The 17,529-nt window shown below is 43.0% G+C and overlaps 1 protein-coding gene across 5 annotated transcripts in view; it reads left to right on the forward strand.

Annotated features, from left to right (window-relative positions):
- The window catches only part of EVI5 (ecotropic viral integration site 5), a 279,915-nt gene that overhangs the window by 88,675 nt on the left and 173,711 nt on the right, over window positions 1-17,529 (forward strand). For all 5 annotated transcript variants that reach the window (XM_068239795.1, XM_068239797.1, XM_068239798.1 and 2 more), the window contains exon 2: window positions 62-279. In XM_068239795.1, coding sequence (XP_068095896.1) covers window positions 131-279 — 149 coding nt within the window. In that variant the 5' untranslated portion in view covers window positions 62-130. The remainder of the gene's footprint in view (window positions 1-61; window positions 280-17,529) is intronic.

Below are 17,529 nucleotides of genomic sequence, written 5' to 3' on the forward strand. Positions count from 1 at the left end.
TGCTGATAAAACTGAAACCTGTTTATAAAGGGTTTTGTTTTTTTCCCTTCCTCGTTTTCAGGTGGCGACAGACAAGGTTGCAGAAAAACTGAGTTCTACTTTCTCATGGGTGAAGAACACTGTGTCACAAATGGCAAGTCAGGTGGCGAGCCCTTCAGCCTCGCTACACACTACATCGTCGTCCACCACTCTGTCCACTCCAGCGCTCTCACCGTCCTCTCCGGTCCAGCTCAGTCCAGATGAGGTTGAGCTGCTGGCAAAATTAGAGGAACAGAATCGGTAAGTGACTTCCTCACTAATATTAGTTCTGCTTCTACATCTGTCTTCAAGCGATAACATTTGGCTGTATGGTCCTGTATGTCCTTTATTTGCACAGAACCTCCTATAGCTTTTTTTTTTTTTTTTTTTTTGGTTTTTTTTTCTCCTCTTCACACATGCTGTCAATTTTACATATTTTTAAGCTTTTATAAATGTTATCGCCATATTTGTTTTCAAAGGTTTTTATTAACCGGTTCACCCCCAAGGGTTTTTACCCTAACGGACCAGAGCAATTTTCACCTGTCAGTGCTCCTCCCTTTTATTCCCTAATAACTTTATTACTACTTATCAAAAGAAAATTATCTATACCTCGTTTTTTTTGCCACCAATTAGGCTTTCTGTGGGTAGAACATTTTGCTAACAATTTTTTATTCTAAATCCGTTTTAATGGGAAAAATAATGGAAAAAAATCATTATTTCTCAGGTTTCAGCCATTATAGTTTTAAAATTAAAGGGAAGGTTCAGGGAGGGGATTAAAAAAATAAAAAAAAATTTCTACTTACCTGGGGCTTCCTTCAGCCCGTGGCAGGCAGGAGGTGCCCTCGCCGCCGCTCCGCAGGCTCCCGGTGGTCTCCGGTGCCCGACCTGGCCAGGCCGGCTGCCAGGTCGGGCTCTTCTGTGCTCCATTTCCTGGCACTTCTGCGTCCCACGCCGGCGCGCTGACGTCATCGGACGTCCGCCGGGCTGTACTGCGCAGGCGCAGAACTACTGCGCCTGCGCAGTACAGCCCGGCGGACGTCCGATGACGTCAGCGCGCCGGCGTGGGACGCAGAAGTGCCAGGAAATGAAGCGCAGAAGAGCCCGACCTGGCCAGTTTGCCCAGTTGTCCCGATTATTAAACCGTTTAAATTATGTCCCTATCACAATGTATGGCGACAATATATTATTTTGAAATATAGGTGTTATTTTTCTGTTCTGGCCATAATTACAAGCCCCTATGTAATAAATTAAAATTATGTTTCCCTTATAAAATATAGCTTAACAAATCTGAGTCCCTAAGGCAGCTATTTATTTATTTATTTTAAGCTGATTTTTTTTACAAGTGTTTTTTTGGGGGGAGGGGGAGGGTTGGAAGTGTAATTTTATTAATTTTATTAATAATGTGTATGTACTGGTACGTGTTTGTATGTGTAATATACTTTTTGGCCACAAGATTGCGCTAGTGAACTTCGTTATAGGAAGTGTTAATTTTTTTTTTTTTTACACTTCAACTGTCACAATTTCCTGTTTTTGTGAATGGACGCAGCCGCTGTTCGCGGTCACGTCCATTCACTCCAGGCACTGCGATTGGGTAGAAGACCGCTCGGTCCTCTTCCCCATACACTCAGCACGGGATCCCAACGGAAACGGCGGTGGTAGCGGCGCGCACACGGCGGTAGCAGCGGCGGGAACGCGCGACGTGTTATAACGTCATGTTGCTGTTAATGGGGTAAAGCATGACGTTTTAATATGTTAGTGTGTCATTAAATGTTTTGTTTTGTTTTTGTTTTTTTTGTGTTTTTTTTTTTACACCAGTTTCAAAAGAATTTAAAATATCTTCACATTAGGACACACGAGGTGACATAAGATAACTAGGCTGTGTTCCTTTTTCTCCTTTCTCTGCCTGAAAGATTTTAACATCAGCTATGCAAGTGACAGTTTCTGCCTGGATTGGGTCAGTCTATAGCAGGCATGGGCAAACTTGGCCCTCCAGCTGTTAAGGAACTACAAATGCCACAATGCATTTGCCTTTGAGTCATGACTGTGGCTGTCAGACTCCTGCAATGCATTGTGGGACTTGTAGTTCCTCAACAGCTGGAGGGCCAAGTTTGCCCATGCCTGGTCTATAGCATACCCCTCACTGATAAGGAATTACAGCCATAAAACATTTTTTTTCTGTCAATAAATGGCTTCTGAGAGCAGGAAAGAGATACAAAGGGTCAATAATTCATAGATTTGAGCTCTGGCATACTTCAAGGAAGGTGTCATTGAGCAGAGACAATGAAAGAGTAAAAACTTAAAAACTAGATTTAAATCTAAAATAAAACTGTGGGATATCTAAAAAAAAAAGTCATTTTTAGGAGGAGGAGGATGGATACAATTGTTTTTCTCATCAGTTTTTCACTTCGGATGTCCTTTAAACAATAGTAATTTCTCATTCAAAAAAATACCACCTCCCCCACCCATACACACACAGCAGCAACAAGATTTAACTCTCATGTAGAATCGGGCCCAGTTGTACAAACTGAAAGGATGGATGTTGCAATTAGTCATCACATAGATACAAGGGGAGAAGCCCTATGGCTCACGCCTGCAGGAAGACCTCCCGAATGGCAGACATACACATTATATTACCTAGCATAAACACTAATACAGTATGTATTTCTACAAGGAGGGTCAGCACTCTTTAATCCACAAGTTGTCATTTTTTTGTGTCGGCATATATAGAATATCAAGCAATGGGCAGCGCTCACAGGCTGCAAGTGAAGTGAAAGCTCCAGAGATATGCCCAGCCCCTTGGGGATAAATACACACCTTGAATACAAATCAGATGCAAATTATGTGCTAACACTAATCTAAATTCTAAAATTTGAATGCAAGCTGAACCCCTGTTTGGAAGCGCTGCCATTTCCTTTTGCTGTACAAAACTTAAGTATACTTCAGGCTAGCTGCCTCCAGGGGTTCAGCTTGCATTCAAATTTTAGAATTTAGATTAGTATTAGCACATAATTTGCATCTGATTTTGTATTCAAGGTGTATATTTAGCCCCAAGGGGCTGGGCATATCTCTGGAGCTTTCACTTCACTTGCAGCCTGTGAGCGCTGGCCATTGCTTGCTGTCTTTTGAACAAATGTGTATACCGTTTATGGCTAGCTGCACCAGGTAAGGATTATGATTTTAATTTTAGACTAGCTAGGGTTCACTGTTGGCTATGTTTCACTGTTGAATATGCTTCACTGTTACATTAGTTTGAGGTTTTAACCCTTTTTTTCCCTCTTTTTTGGACAATTTTCATTGTTTGAACATGCTTCACTTTTTGATATGTTTCACTGCTAGATTAGTGGTTAGTTTCTCTCCTGTTGGGGCACGTCACCGCCGTAGGAGAGTCTATTAGGGATAATTTGTGCACAACTTATGCTGAAGGTAACGCCCCCTTTACTGTACCTGTTTTGAATGCAAGGTGTGTAACCTGCCCGTTAGTCGAGCTCTGCATACTTGTGCAGGTAGTCAATTCAGGTGCAGTGTCTGTTTGGAAGCGCTGCCATTTCCTTCTGATATATAGAATATACTGTACTGTACAGGCTGTACATATACTGACATACATTGAAGACTTTTGAATTAGAGTGTGTGGACCCTCCTTGTGGAAATCTGGACTTTATGCACCGGTCCAGCACCTATCTATCGTGAGGTAAAAGACTCTGAGGATAAATGGTCTAATGCTGTATGTGGTTATAAGGCCCAGCCAGGGGCATAGCTACAAATCATGGGGGGCCCCAGAAAAATGTGGGGCCCCCCCATATTCACAATTTGACTGGGGGCCCATCTTGCAAGGGCATTAATATGAATTGTAACATCCATAACAAGTGTAGCCACAGAAACACCTGACCTAAAGAATGGACCCCTGTATTGGAGGAAGTGAAGTAGTTATTGGGGTCTCCTTACAGCTCTGGGCCTCCCTGCCTTTACTGGGGCTGCTCCCCTGTAGTAATGCCCCTGGGTCCAGCTGCTGGTCTTAATTAGGAAAGCATACAGAAACTGTACAGGGTGAGAAAGGGCAATTAAAGGGGCAGAGACGGTGGCAGCAAGTCCAAGGCTAAAATAAGTTCCTTAGTTTCTGGGGAGGCAAAGGGATTTATTCAATTCACGCTTTCTCCTAGGTCAATGATCTGCAAACTTTGCTCTCCAGCTGTTATGGAACTAAAAGTCCCACAATGCATTGCAGGAGTCTGACAGCCGTAGTCATGATTCATAAAGGCAAATGCATTGTGGGAGTTGTAGTTCGTTAACAGCTGGAGAGCCAACTTTGCAGATCACTGTCCTAGGTGAAATTTTCACACCTAATCAAGAAAATGCCATTTAAGCCACCGGCAAGCAAGAGAGTACTCAGAATAATTTACAGTATTTTTGTCACCCTGGTTTTAAGAGTGCTGAAAAGGGATTTTAAAGTAAATCTGAGATGAAGGGGGGGGGGGGGGGGTAGTTACAGAAGATCCAGGAGGTGGAGGAGGACGGCAATGGAGCGATAAGCCTGGAGGAAGCCCAAAGTATGGATAATTCCCCCCCCCCCTTTGTCCCAGGTGCACTTTAATCAGAAGATTAAAAAATTAACTCCTAGGAGAGAACAGGAGAGAAAGTGAATTGAATAGTGAGTGTGATGCTGTAATGGCCCACTTTCCAAAGACAGCAAGACCCCCAGTAAAAGCTCTACTAAAAGGACCTCCTAGCTGAAGTCTCAAGGAGACCAAGTGAAGATTGCAGGCAGGTAGAGATTTGGCTGGCTTGGAATATTTACTGTTGTTGGGTAAAGGAAGTGATGGAGTATCAAAAACAAATTTCATATGGAGGCCATAATATAAACTATATTTCATTCATGTTTATGCAGTGATGGTTTTGAAATCCATGTTCACTTTGTTCACCAATAAGGATATACTGTATATTATGGACAGGTCTGAACTTTGTATTCTTAAATGAACTCTGGCTCTCCTCCAGGCTGTCACTCCTTTTTGGTTAAGATGAAATGTTGTTTTGTCTCTGAACCACAGGAATGCTAGATAAAATATGGCAGCATGTGTCAGTGCCGTCACTATAAGCATAATGCATTGTATGATTATAATGGAGAGGTGCTCGGCACCCATGTTTGTACCACCTGTACAGGCAGACAGTCAGTAAAGCTGCGTTTCCAACTGCATGATTTAGCATTGCTTTTGGAAACGCAATGCGGATTGCAGGGACATCAGAAAGTGTATAGACTGTTTTGTCAGATTTTTTTCCATCTATGCTTTGCGATTTACTGCATCCTCAAATATACCATAAAAACGTAAAAAATCCCAAAACCTAATGTAAACCTGCTGATGCAACAAAGTTTGCAAAACACGACTTGTGTGTCGCTGCCAAGACTTTTGCCCACGAGTGTAAATCCTGGCAGGTGTATGGAATTTTATTGGTTTAGGCATGTTTTACGCTCGGTTCACAGTGGGCATTGCGTTTCTAGTAACAGCAGAAGCACAACTGAATGGGAAAATCGTACCACATATTATTTGCGCATTGTGTCACATACAGTCCATGAAAAAATTGCTTCACTGTAAACTGGTACGTTCTGCGGTAACACACTGCATGCAGTGCATTGGGATACTTTACATACTGTAACACACTGGCTGCACTGTGAATGTCGCATAGTTTGCGCATTGCAGTGCAGAAAGCTGCATTACAATGCGGCCGTTATGCCGCAACAAACCCCCCCCCCCCCCCTTAATGTAGCCTTATACATACAAATTCAAATCTGATGATCTTTGTATTCCTGATTTGTGATGGAAGATACTCTTGTAACGGCATTTTGTTCTTATGACGGCACAGCTATACAGAGATTTTTGGGTCTTTTAACTCTTCCTAAGCTGACTGGTGATACTGTAGTGCTGTTACCCCCCTTTTTAGTTATTTATACAGTTTTAATAAATTGTATAAACTGTAAAGTGAAGCAATGTATTTTCCTCCTTGGTGCTCCTGCTTGTGATGTTTTATTATCCCCCTTTCTCTTCTTTTGATGTTGAGTTGAAGCATTAGGAGGCAGTCATTTTAGGCCCATTGGCATAAGCAGAACAGAGAGAACATTGTATGTAGCTGTTGTGATTATTTTCTTACCAATGTAAAGCATTAAATCTTCCAGACCTAGGGCTTCTCTGAACCCGTTTTCAAATTCTGATTATGTCTTGACAGAATGAGTTCAGCTTACTTGAGGTTTTATCCTTTTGCTTACTCATGTATTTTTAAGTAATGCTCTGTGTTTTGGCATCAAAGACATCCCAGTGTTTTCTGTTTGCTTTGAGTTTGTGTTGTAATTTGACTTTGGATGTATTTTCAATTTCCTGTCATCATATATTAGCCTGTGGCGTGTGTTTGTTTTTTCTTTTTTTTTTATTCTGGTATATGATGATTCTTTTAAAGGGTATATGCTATTGTCTCCAAAGGTCCACTTTGCACTGGGACACATTGTTGCATTACTATGCAGGTTTCAGCGATGTGTAGCAGTACGCAAGGACATCAGGCAGTGCATAGACTGCCCTGTTTGATGGGCACACTTCTATGCTGTGCAGAAGTACGCTCTGACAACACACTGCTGCATGCATTTTTATGTGCAACAGACGCCAATGCATGTGCCTGACTTGCAGTGTGGTCACGCTCTAATGCTGCGTACACACTGGCGACAACGGTCGTTTGAAACAGCTAATTAACGACCGTTTCGCCGACAATCGGGGAAAGAACTTTACCAAACGATCATTAACACGAACGACAAAAGAACAACATCGGGAAGATGGAAATATCCAACCTGATGGATCGTATCTACCGACAATCGTTACAAAACTGTAGTGTGTGTGTACAGACATCGGCCGAGAACGATCGTTACAAGGGCCAATGCACCTGCTTTGAATTCTGCCCAGCTTCAGTACTTCCTTTGTAGCGTGGCCGTAAAGATTGTTACATTGCTCATTTCAATTAAACTTTGTTTTCAAGTTAACAATCAAATATTTGTATCTATTGTAACTCCATGTCAGTGTTTTTTTTTTATTATTATTTTATATGAATATGTACGCAACATATCCTTCTGATCGTTCTTTTCTGCGAGAACGATCGTTAAAATGTGTATGATGATTGCTGCATCCCAGCCTTGCATTCCAATCTTTCCAATATCGTTCGTCTGGTAACTATCGTTCCTTGTAAACGATAGTTATTGCAATTGTGTACGTAGCATAAGGCTTGGGAAACTAATTTCACATTAACAGCCCTGTAGATATCAAGGTTGTGATGTCAGAGTTGGAATCAAAGCAATTTTGGGTACCTGGAGTCTAAGTTGGAGTTGGTGGTTTTATAAACTGAGGAGTCTGAGTTGGATGATTTTTGTACCAAATACACAGCCCTAGTAAGTATTAGACTAAAGAGTCGGAGTCGAGGAGTCTGAGCCATTTTGGGTACCTGGAGTTGGAGTCGTGGTTTCATAAACTGAGGAGGAGTAGGAGTTGGGAGTCGTAAGATTTTTATACCTGCTCCACAGCCCTTGGAGATAGCCTACTATTGTAAATGAAACACATGATTCAAACAATAAAATACAAATCCTTAGGATTTTTTATGATTTTATAAACTGAGATATTAGAACTTGAGGGTAAAATCTGCTTATTTTTGCGAGCTGCTCTGCTTGACATGTAAAGATTCAAAATGTATAGCCATTTAACTCAAAGGATAGACATGAATGACTGTCAGCGAACTTCAGCAGATGTTGTCTGAGGAAGCAAACCTAAGCCCACCCCTCATATACTATATACATAACATTGTTCTGCTTCACTGGCCTGAGATTAGTCACATGATTTTTTGCTGCTGTCAAGTCATCAAGCTCTAAATGTCTGGGAACAGTAAATTCTGTGCGACTTTGCTGTAAGCTAGTTCGGGGTCATTAGTTATTTGGAAGGGAGGAACAGCAAAAGGCTAGACGCTGGACTGTTGCAGTTGTTTAGCCCTCGATCTTGATTGGCACTGTGAAATGTGGTGGGCTTCCTGAGGCATGTAGAAAGTCGACTTTTGGAGCAGCTGGAGCCGCCAGTACAATGTAAATATCAGCAACAAGTGTCACCTCCACCCTAATATGCTCTGCTTTCTTCCCTTCCATAGCAGTAACCTGCCCAATGCAAACTGCTCCAACACACACGTTTTAGTAAACCCCTCTCTTAATGTAATCAAAACTTCTCCCCTGAACATCCCCCCCCCCCCCCCCCACCTAATGCAAACTGCTCTAACACAGTTTTTATTAAACATCCACCATAGTGGAATCTTCACCTCTCCCCTTAAAATCCCCTCCTCCTTATTCTCACCTTCCCAAAAGCTACAAAATACTCACCTAATTAAAGCGGACCTGAACTCAGGACTTCCTCGCTGCTCTAAAAGATGAGCAACAGCATAATAACCTTTAAACAAAAACCTTTTTGCTACAGCTGATAAAAATCCTAAAATCTCCAGTGTTTCCACTTCCTGCTTTCATGGAAGTAGCAGTAGGGTATTGTACCGTGTTAGCCATCAGTAAAAGCAAGAAGTTTTAAATCAGGATGATACCATTTATTGGCTAACTACAAATGAATAAGAATAAACAAGCTTTCGGCCTTGCAGCCTTCGTCAGGTTTATATCCTGTTAGTTTGCAAGCTGGTGGTACAGACAGCTTATATACATGCAACATCAAAAGGAAAAACAGATATTTTTTTCAAGCATAAATACATCATTAAGATGCCTTAATACAAACAGATCATCTAAATGGGGTAAGATAAGGATCCTTGTTTACTTTATTGCTCCCAGACCTGGTATTAGGATTGACCCAGAGGTATCGTAAATTCTTAGTTCACAAGTTCAGCTAGGGTGGCTGAGACAGTTCATATATCATCCATCTCATACCAATATAGAAAGTTGTTGTCCTTATTCAGACCCTTCTGCACAGCTTTGAAACAATTTATAAATTTTGTTTCTGCTATTAATCGGTCATTTGACGTTTTGAAGCCGCCCTTCAGGGCAGTGACACGAAGATCATCCATGCTGTGTCCGTTGGACCGAAAGTGTGTAGCAACTGGGAGTCCAGATTTGGTATCATTAATAGTGTGCCTGTGTCCATTCATACGTTTGCGCAGAGTTTGTCCAGTTTCTCCCACGTACATAACATTGGGGCATTTAGCACACATGATCAGATATACCAGATTGGTGGACCCACAAGAAAATTTACCTTGTATTCTGTACTCCTGTTGTGAACCTGGTATCGTTACCCTGTCAGTGGAGTAAATGTGTCTGCAGGTCCCACATATTTTTTGTCGGCAGGGTGATGTTCCGTTTTGTTGAGGCCTATTCAAAGAGCTCCTGACAATCATCTGTTTTAGATTGTGTGGTTGCCGATATGACAATATGACAAATATGACAATACCGATATTCCCTAAACCTCCACTCTTGTCATATCGGCAACCACACAATCTAAAACAGATGATTGTCAGGAGCTCTTTGAATAGGCCTCAACAAAACGGAACATCACCCTGCCGACAAAAAATATGTGGGACCTGCAGACACATTTACTCCACTGACAGGGTAACGATACCAGGTTCACAACAGGAGTACAGAATACAAGGTAAATTTTCTTGTGGGTCCACCAATCTGGTATATCTGATCATGTGTGCTAAATGCCCCAATGTTATGTACGTGGGAGAAACTGGACAAACTCTGCGCAAACGTATGAATGGACACAGGCACACTATTAATGATACCAAATCTGGACTCCCAGTTGCTACACACTTTCGGTCCAACGGACACAGCATGGATGATCTTCGTGTCACTGCCCTGAAGGGCGGCTTCAAAACGTCAAATGACCGATTAATAGCAGAAACAAAATTTATAAATTGTTTCAAAGCTGTGCAGAAGGGTCTGAATAAGGACAACAACTTTCTATATTGGTATGAGATGGATGATATATGAACTGTCTCAGCCACCCTAGCTGAACTTGTGAACTAAGAATTTACGATACCTCTGGGTCAATCCTAATACCAGGTCTGGGAGCAATAAAGTAAACAAGGATCCTTATCTTACCCCATTTAGATGGTCTGTTTGTATTAAGGCATCTTAATGATGTATTTATGCTTGAAAAAAATATCTGTTTTTCCTTTTGATGTTGCATGTATATAAGCTGTCTGTACCACCAGCTTGCAAACTAACAGGATATAAACCTGACGAAGGCTGCAAGGCCGAAAGCTTGTTTATTCTTATTCATTTGTAGTTAGCCAATAAATGGTATCATCCTGATTTAAAACTTCTTGCTTTCATGGAAGCAGACATATTGTCAACATCCTGTGCTTTCAAATGAGCTTATCTGCAGTGGCAGTCATGTGACACAGGAGAGATCAAATTACAGCTTGTGATTAGACAAAGATGAGGGGAAATTAGACTGGCTAAACTCTCTAAATACATACAGGGTGCATTTTTCTAAATCAAGATTATGACTGGGAAGCCGTGTGAATGCCTAATGGTTCAGTGGAATAGGTTGTCTGTGCCATCACTTTGACCAACAGGTTGTTTAGATGAAGCTGTGCACTTTCAGATGAATGGAGCTTTGAGGTAGCTTTTGGCATGAATTTATTTGGGGCACTCCATCCCATTGAACGGACTTGCTGGTGGCCAAACATTGTTTTGGCACCATTACTGCCTCTATCCCGGATCCAACTGTGTCGTTGCCTAGAAACCAGCTATTAAGATCGGGTAGTCTGTTTCACTGTGCAGCTTAGTGCATTAAAGAGGAACTCCATTTATACATAATTATTGTAAAAATGAAGCACTTTTTTTACTACATTATTTTCACTGATTTAGTCAGTGTTTGCCCATTGTAAAATCTTTTAAATCCCTGATTTATATGTTGACGTTTATCACATGGTGACAATTTTACTACTGGCAAGTGATGTAGCTGCTGTATGCTGTTTTGGCAGTTGGAAACAGCTGTAAACAGCTATTTCCCACAATGTAACAAGGTTCAGAGACAGAAAACTGCCAGAAGTACCTCGGTACTCAGAGCTTCTTGTGGGAGGGGTTTCACCACAATATCAGTCATACATCGCCCCATGATGGTCTGTTTGTGAAAATAAATAGATTTCTCATGTAAAAGGGGATATCTGCTACTGATTGGGATTAAGTTCAATTCTTGGTCGGAGTTTCTCTTTAACAGGACTAGATGAATGTTGTTACTGGAGTTTTATTTTTTTTTATTTGTAAAACTGACGTGTGTGACGTACCATGCCTACATGGCTGCTGCACTCTATCACTATGCTTTAAAAAAAAACAAACTATAAATACTATTTTAAATTACTGAAGTAAAAGTTGAATTCAAATGATTATTTCATGGCTTTGCCTTGTTTTTGGCAGTCCTGAATGTTTCCACCCAGTGGCTGCTTCAGTGGCATAGCTGCCTGTAGCAGGAGCCCAAAAGCACAAGGTTTGCAAGCCTATGAGATGTGGATGAATCCTGGGTTATACATTTCCATAAACTGAGAAGTAATAAGGCATATAATGAAATAAGCCACAACATTCAATCCACTGACAGTGAATAACATATAAATGATTTTGTTAACCACTTCCCGACCGCCCACTACACAGGGGCGGCGGGGAAGTGGAGCCCTGCAGGACGGCCTCACCCACAGAGGCGGCGGTCCATTTAAGGGCATGGGCGGAGCGATCGCGTCATCCGTGACGCGATCCTCCGCCGGCGCCTGTCACCGTTCGCTCGCCGCAACATCCCGCCGGCTATACGGAAGCGCCGGCGGGATGTTAACCCCGCGATCGCCGCATACAAAGTGTATAATACACTTTGTAATGTTTACAAAGTGTATTATACATGCTGCCTCCTGCCCTGGTGGTCCCAGTGTCCGAGGGACCACCAGGGCAGGCTGCAGCCACCCTAGTCTGCACCCAAGCACACTGATTTCTCCCCCCCCTGCCCCAGATCGCCCACAGCACCCATCAGACCCCCCCCCTGCCCACCCCCCAGACCCCTGTTTGCACCCAATCACCCCCCTAATCACCCATCAATCACTCCCTGTCACTATCTGTCAACGCTATTTTTTTTTTATCCCCCCCCCCTGCTCCCTGCCCCCTCCTGATCACCCCCCACCCCTCAGATTCTCCCCAGACCCCCCCCCCCCAGACCACCCCCCCCTGTTTACTGTATGCATCTATCCCCCTGATCACCTGTCAATCACCTGTCAATCACCTGTCAATCACCCGTCAATCACCCATCAATCACCCGTCAATCACCCCCTGTCACTGCCACCCATCAATCAGCCCCTAACCTGCCCCTTGCGGGCAATCTGATCACCCCCCCACACCAATAGATCGCCCACAGATCCGACATCAGATCACCTCCCAAATCCATTGTTTACATCTATTCTCTCCTCTAAACACCCACTAATTACCCATCAATCACCCATCAATCACCCCCTATCACCACTTGTCACTTTTACCTATCAGATCAGACCCTAATCTGCCCCTTGCGGGCACCCAATCACCCGCCCACACGCTCAGATTGCCCTCTGACCCCCCCTTATCAATTCACCAGTGCATTAATTACATCTGTTCTTCCCTGTAATAACCCACTGATCACCTGTCAATCACCTGCCAATCACCTATCACCCATCAATCACCCCCTGTCACTGCCACCCATCAATCAGCCCCTAACCTGCCCCTTGCGGGCAATCTGATCACCCACCCACACCATTAGATCGCCCGCAAACCCGCCGTCAGATTACCTCCCAAATGTATCGTTTACATCTGTTATCTTCTCTAAACACCCACTAATTACCCATCAATCACCCCCTATCACCACCTGTCACTGTTACCTATCAGATCAGACCCTAATCTGCCCCTTGCGGGCACCCAATCACCCGCCCACACGCTCAGATTGCCCTCAGACCCCCCCCCCCCTTATCAATTCGCCAGTGCATTAATTACATCTGTCCTTCCCTGTAATAACCCACTGATCACCTGTCAATCACCTGCCAATCACCTATCACCCATCAATCACCCCCTGTCACTGCCACCCAACAATCAGCCCCTAACCTGCCCCTTGCGGGCAATCTGATCACCCACCCACACCAATAGATCGCCCGCAGATCCGACATCAGATCACCACCCAAGCGCAGTGTTTCCATCTATTCTCTCCTCTAAACACCCACTAATTACCCATCAATCACTCCCTATCACCACCTGTCACTGTTACCTATCAGATCAGACCCTAATCTGCCCCTTGCGGGCACCCAATCGCCCGCCTACACGCTCAGATTGCCCTCAGACCCCCCCTTATCAATTCGCCAGTGCAATATTTACATCTGTTCTCCCCTGTAATAACCCACTGATTACCTGTCAATCACCTATCAATCACCCATCAATCACCCCCTGTCACTGCCACCCATCAATCACCCCCTGTCACTGCCACCCATCAATCACCCCCTGTCACTGCCACCCATCAATCAGCCCCTAACCTGCCCCTTGCGGGCAAACTGATCACCCACCCACACCAATAGATCGCCCGCAGATCCGACATCAGATCACCACCCAAGCGCAGTGTTTCCATCTATTCTCTACCCTAAACACCCACTAATTACCCATCAATCACCCCCTGTCACTGCTACCTATCAGATTAGACCCCTATCTGCCCCTAGGGCACTCAATCACCCGCCCACACCCTCAGAATGCCCTCAGACCCCAGCCCTGATCACCTCGCCAGTGCATTGCTTGCATCCATTCCCCCCTCTAATCACACCTTGAGACACCCATCAATCACCTCCTGTCACCCCCTAGCACACCTACCCATCAGATCAGGCCCCAATTTGCCCCGTGTGGGCTCCTGATCACTCGGCCAAACCCTCAGACCCCCTTCCGATCACCTCCCCAGTGCATGGATTGCATCTATTTTCCCCTCTAACCACCCCCTGAGACACCCATCAATCACCTCCTGTCACCCCCCTAGCACTCCTATCCATCAGATCAGGCCTAATACAACCTGTCATCTAAAAGGCCACCCTGCTTATGACCGGTTCCACAAAATTCGCCCCCTCATAGACCACCTGTCATCAAAATTTGCAGATGCTTATACCCCTGAACAGTCATTTTGAGACATTTGGTTTCCAGACTACTCACGGTTTTGGGCCTGTAAAATGCCAGGGCGGTATAGGAACCCCACAAGTGACCCCATTTTAGAAAAAAAAGACACCCCAAGGTATTATGTTAGGTGTATGACGAGTTCATAGAAGATTTAATTTTTTGTCAAAAGTTAGCGGAAATTAATTTTTATTGGTTTTTTTTCACAAAGTGTCATTTTTCACTAACTTGTGACAAAAAATAAAATCTTCTATGAACTCGCCATACACCTAACGGAATACCTTGGGGTGTCTTCTTTCTAAAATGGGGTCACTTGTGGGGTTCCTATACTGCCCTGGCATTTTAGGGGCCCTAAACCGCGAGGAGTAGTCTAGAAAACAAATGCTTCAAAATGACCTGTGAATAGGACGTTGGGCCCCTTAGCGCACCTAGGCTGCAAAAAAGTGTCACACATGTGGTACCGCCGTACTCAGGAAAAGTAGTATAATGTGTTTTGGGGTGTATTTTTACACATACCCATGCTGGGTGGGAGAAATTTCTATGTAAATGGACAATTGTGTGTAAAAAAATCAAACAATTGTCATTTACAGAGATATTTCTCCCACTTAGCATGGGTATGTGTAAAAATACACCCCAAAACGCATTATACTACTTCTCCTGAGTACAGCGGTACCACATGTGTGGCACTTTTTTACACCCTAAGTACGCTAAGGGGCCCAAAGTCCAATGAGTACCTTTAGGATTTCACAGGTCATTTTGCGACATTTGGTTTCAAGACTACTCCTCACGGTTTAGGGCCCCTAAAATGCCAGGGCAGTATAGGAACCCCACAAATGACCCCATTCTAGAAAGAAGACACCCAAAGGTATTCCGTACGGAGTATGGTGAGTTCATAGAAGATTTTATTTTTTGTCACAAGTTAGCGGAAAATGACACTTTGTGAAAAAAAACTATTAAAATCAATTTCCGCTAACTTGTGACAAAAAAATAAAAACTTCTATGAACTCACCATACTCCTAACGGAATACCTTGGGGTGTCTTCTTTCTAAAATGGGGTCATTAGTGGGGTTCCTATACTGCCCTGGCATTTTAGGGGCCCTAAACCGTGAGGAGTAGTCTTGAAACAAAAATGACCTGTGAAATCCTAAAGGTACTCATTGGACTTTGGGCCCCTTAGTGCAGTTAGGGTGCAAAAAAGTGCCACACATGTGGTATCGCCGTACTCGGGAGAAGTAGTACAATGTGTTTTGGGGTGTATTTTTACACATACCCATGCTGGGTGGGAGAAATACCTCTGTAAATGACAATCTTTTGATTTTTTTTACACACAATTGTCCATTTACAGAGGTATTTCTCCCACCCAGCATGGGTATGTGTAAAAATACACCCCAAAACACATTGTACTACTTCTCCCGAGTATGGCGATACCACATGTGTGGCACTTTTTTGCACCCTAACTGCGCTAAAGGGCCCAAAGTCCAATGAGTACCTTTAGGATTTCACAGGTCATTTTGCGACATTTGGTTTCAAGACTACTCCTCACGGTTTAGGGCCCCTAAAATGCCAGGGCAGTATAGGAACCCCACAAATGACCCCATTTTAGAAAGAAGACACCCCAAGGTATTCCGTTAGGAGTATGGTGAGTTCATAGAAGATTTTATTTTTTGTCAAAAGTTAGCGGAAATTGATTTTAATTGTGTTTTTTCACAAAGTGTCATTTTCCGCTAACTTGTGACAAAAAATAAAATCTTCTATGAACTCGCCATACTACTAACGGAATACCTTGGGGTGTCTTCTTTCTAAAATGGGGTCATTTGTGGGGTTCCTATACTGCCCTGGCATTTTAGGGGCCCTAAACCGTGAGTAGTCTTGAAACGAAATTTCTCAAAATGACCTGTGAAATCCTAAAGGTACTCATTGGACTTTGGGCCCTTTAGCGCAGTTAGGGTGCAAAAAAGTGCCACACATGTGGTATCGCCGTACTCAGGAGAAGTAGTATAATGTGTTTTGTGGTGTATTTTTACACATACCCATGCTGAGTGGGAGAAATATCTCTGTAAATGGACAATTGTGTGTAAAAAAAATTAACAAATTGTCATTTACAGAGATATTTCTCCCACCCAGCATGGGTATGTGTAAAAATACACCCCAAAACACATTATACTACTTCTCCTGAGTACGGCAATACCACATGTGTGGCACTTTTTTGCAGCCTAACTGCGCTAAGGGGTCCAAAGTCCAATGAGCACCTTTAGGCTTTACAGGGGTGCTTACAATTTAGCACCCCCCAAAATGTCAGGACAGTAAACACACCCCACAAATGATCCATTTTGGAAAGTAGACCCTTCAAGGTATTCAGAGAGGGGCATGGTGAGTCCGTGGCAGATTTCATTTTTTTTTGTCGCAAGTTAGAAGAAATGGAAACTTTTTTTTTTTTTTTTTTTCCTCACAAAGTGTCATTTTCCGCTTACTTGTGACAAAAAATAATATCTTCTATGAACTCACTATGCCTCTCAGTGAATACTTTGGGATGTCTTCTTTCCAAAATGGGGTCATTTGGGGGGTATTTATACTATCCTGGAATTCTAGCCCCTCATGAAACATGACAGGGGGTCAGAAAAGTCAGAGATGCTTGAAAATGGGAAAATTCACTTTTGGCACCATAGTTTGTAAACGCTATAACTTTTACCCAAACCAATAAATATACACTGAATGGTTTTTTTTTTTATCAAAAACATGTTTGTCCACATTTTTCGCGCTGCATGTATACAGAAATTTTACTTTATTTGAAAACTGTCAGCACAGAAAGTTAAAAAAATCATTTTTTTGCCAAAATTCATGTCTTTTTTGATGAATATAATAAAAAGTAAAAATCGCAGGAGCAATCAAATAGCATCAAAAGAAAGCTTTATTAGTGACAAGAAAAGGAGCCAAAATTCATTTAGGTGGTAGGTTGTATGAGCGAGCAATAAACCGTGAAAGCTGCAGTGGTCTGAATGGAAAAAAAGTGGCCGGTCCTTAAGGGGGGTAAAGCCCTAGGTCCTCAAGTGGTTAAAGTATACTCAAGGCAGCCAGAAACCTTTTTTATAAGAAAATAAAGACACTTGGGTAGAGGGAACCCTCCGGATACTAGTCCCTAATTTGGTCCTAGGAAGGTGAATTGGTGACATCATGGGCAGTGAAGGGCAAGGCTCATTGATTTGTCACCAGTCTGATCTATTTTTACAATATTCATTTATAAATGATTTAACCAGTGTTTCCCCATTGTAAAATATTATCTCACCCTGCTTTACATTCTGAAATGTATCGCAGGTGGTGACATTTTTAGTCCTGTCAGGTGCAGCTCTGCGGAATGTTTG

Source organism: Hyperolius riggenbachi, chromosome 6, assembly GCF_040937935.1.
Source record: "Hyperolius riggenbachi isolate aHypRig1 chromosome 6, aHypRig1.pri, whole genome shotgun sequence".
NCBI lineage: Eukaryota > Metazoa > Chordata > Amphibia > Anura > Hyperoliidae > Hyperolius > Hyperolius riggenbachi.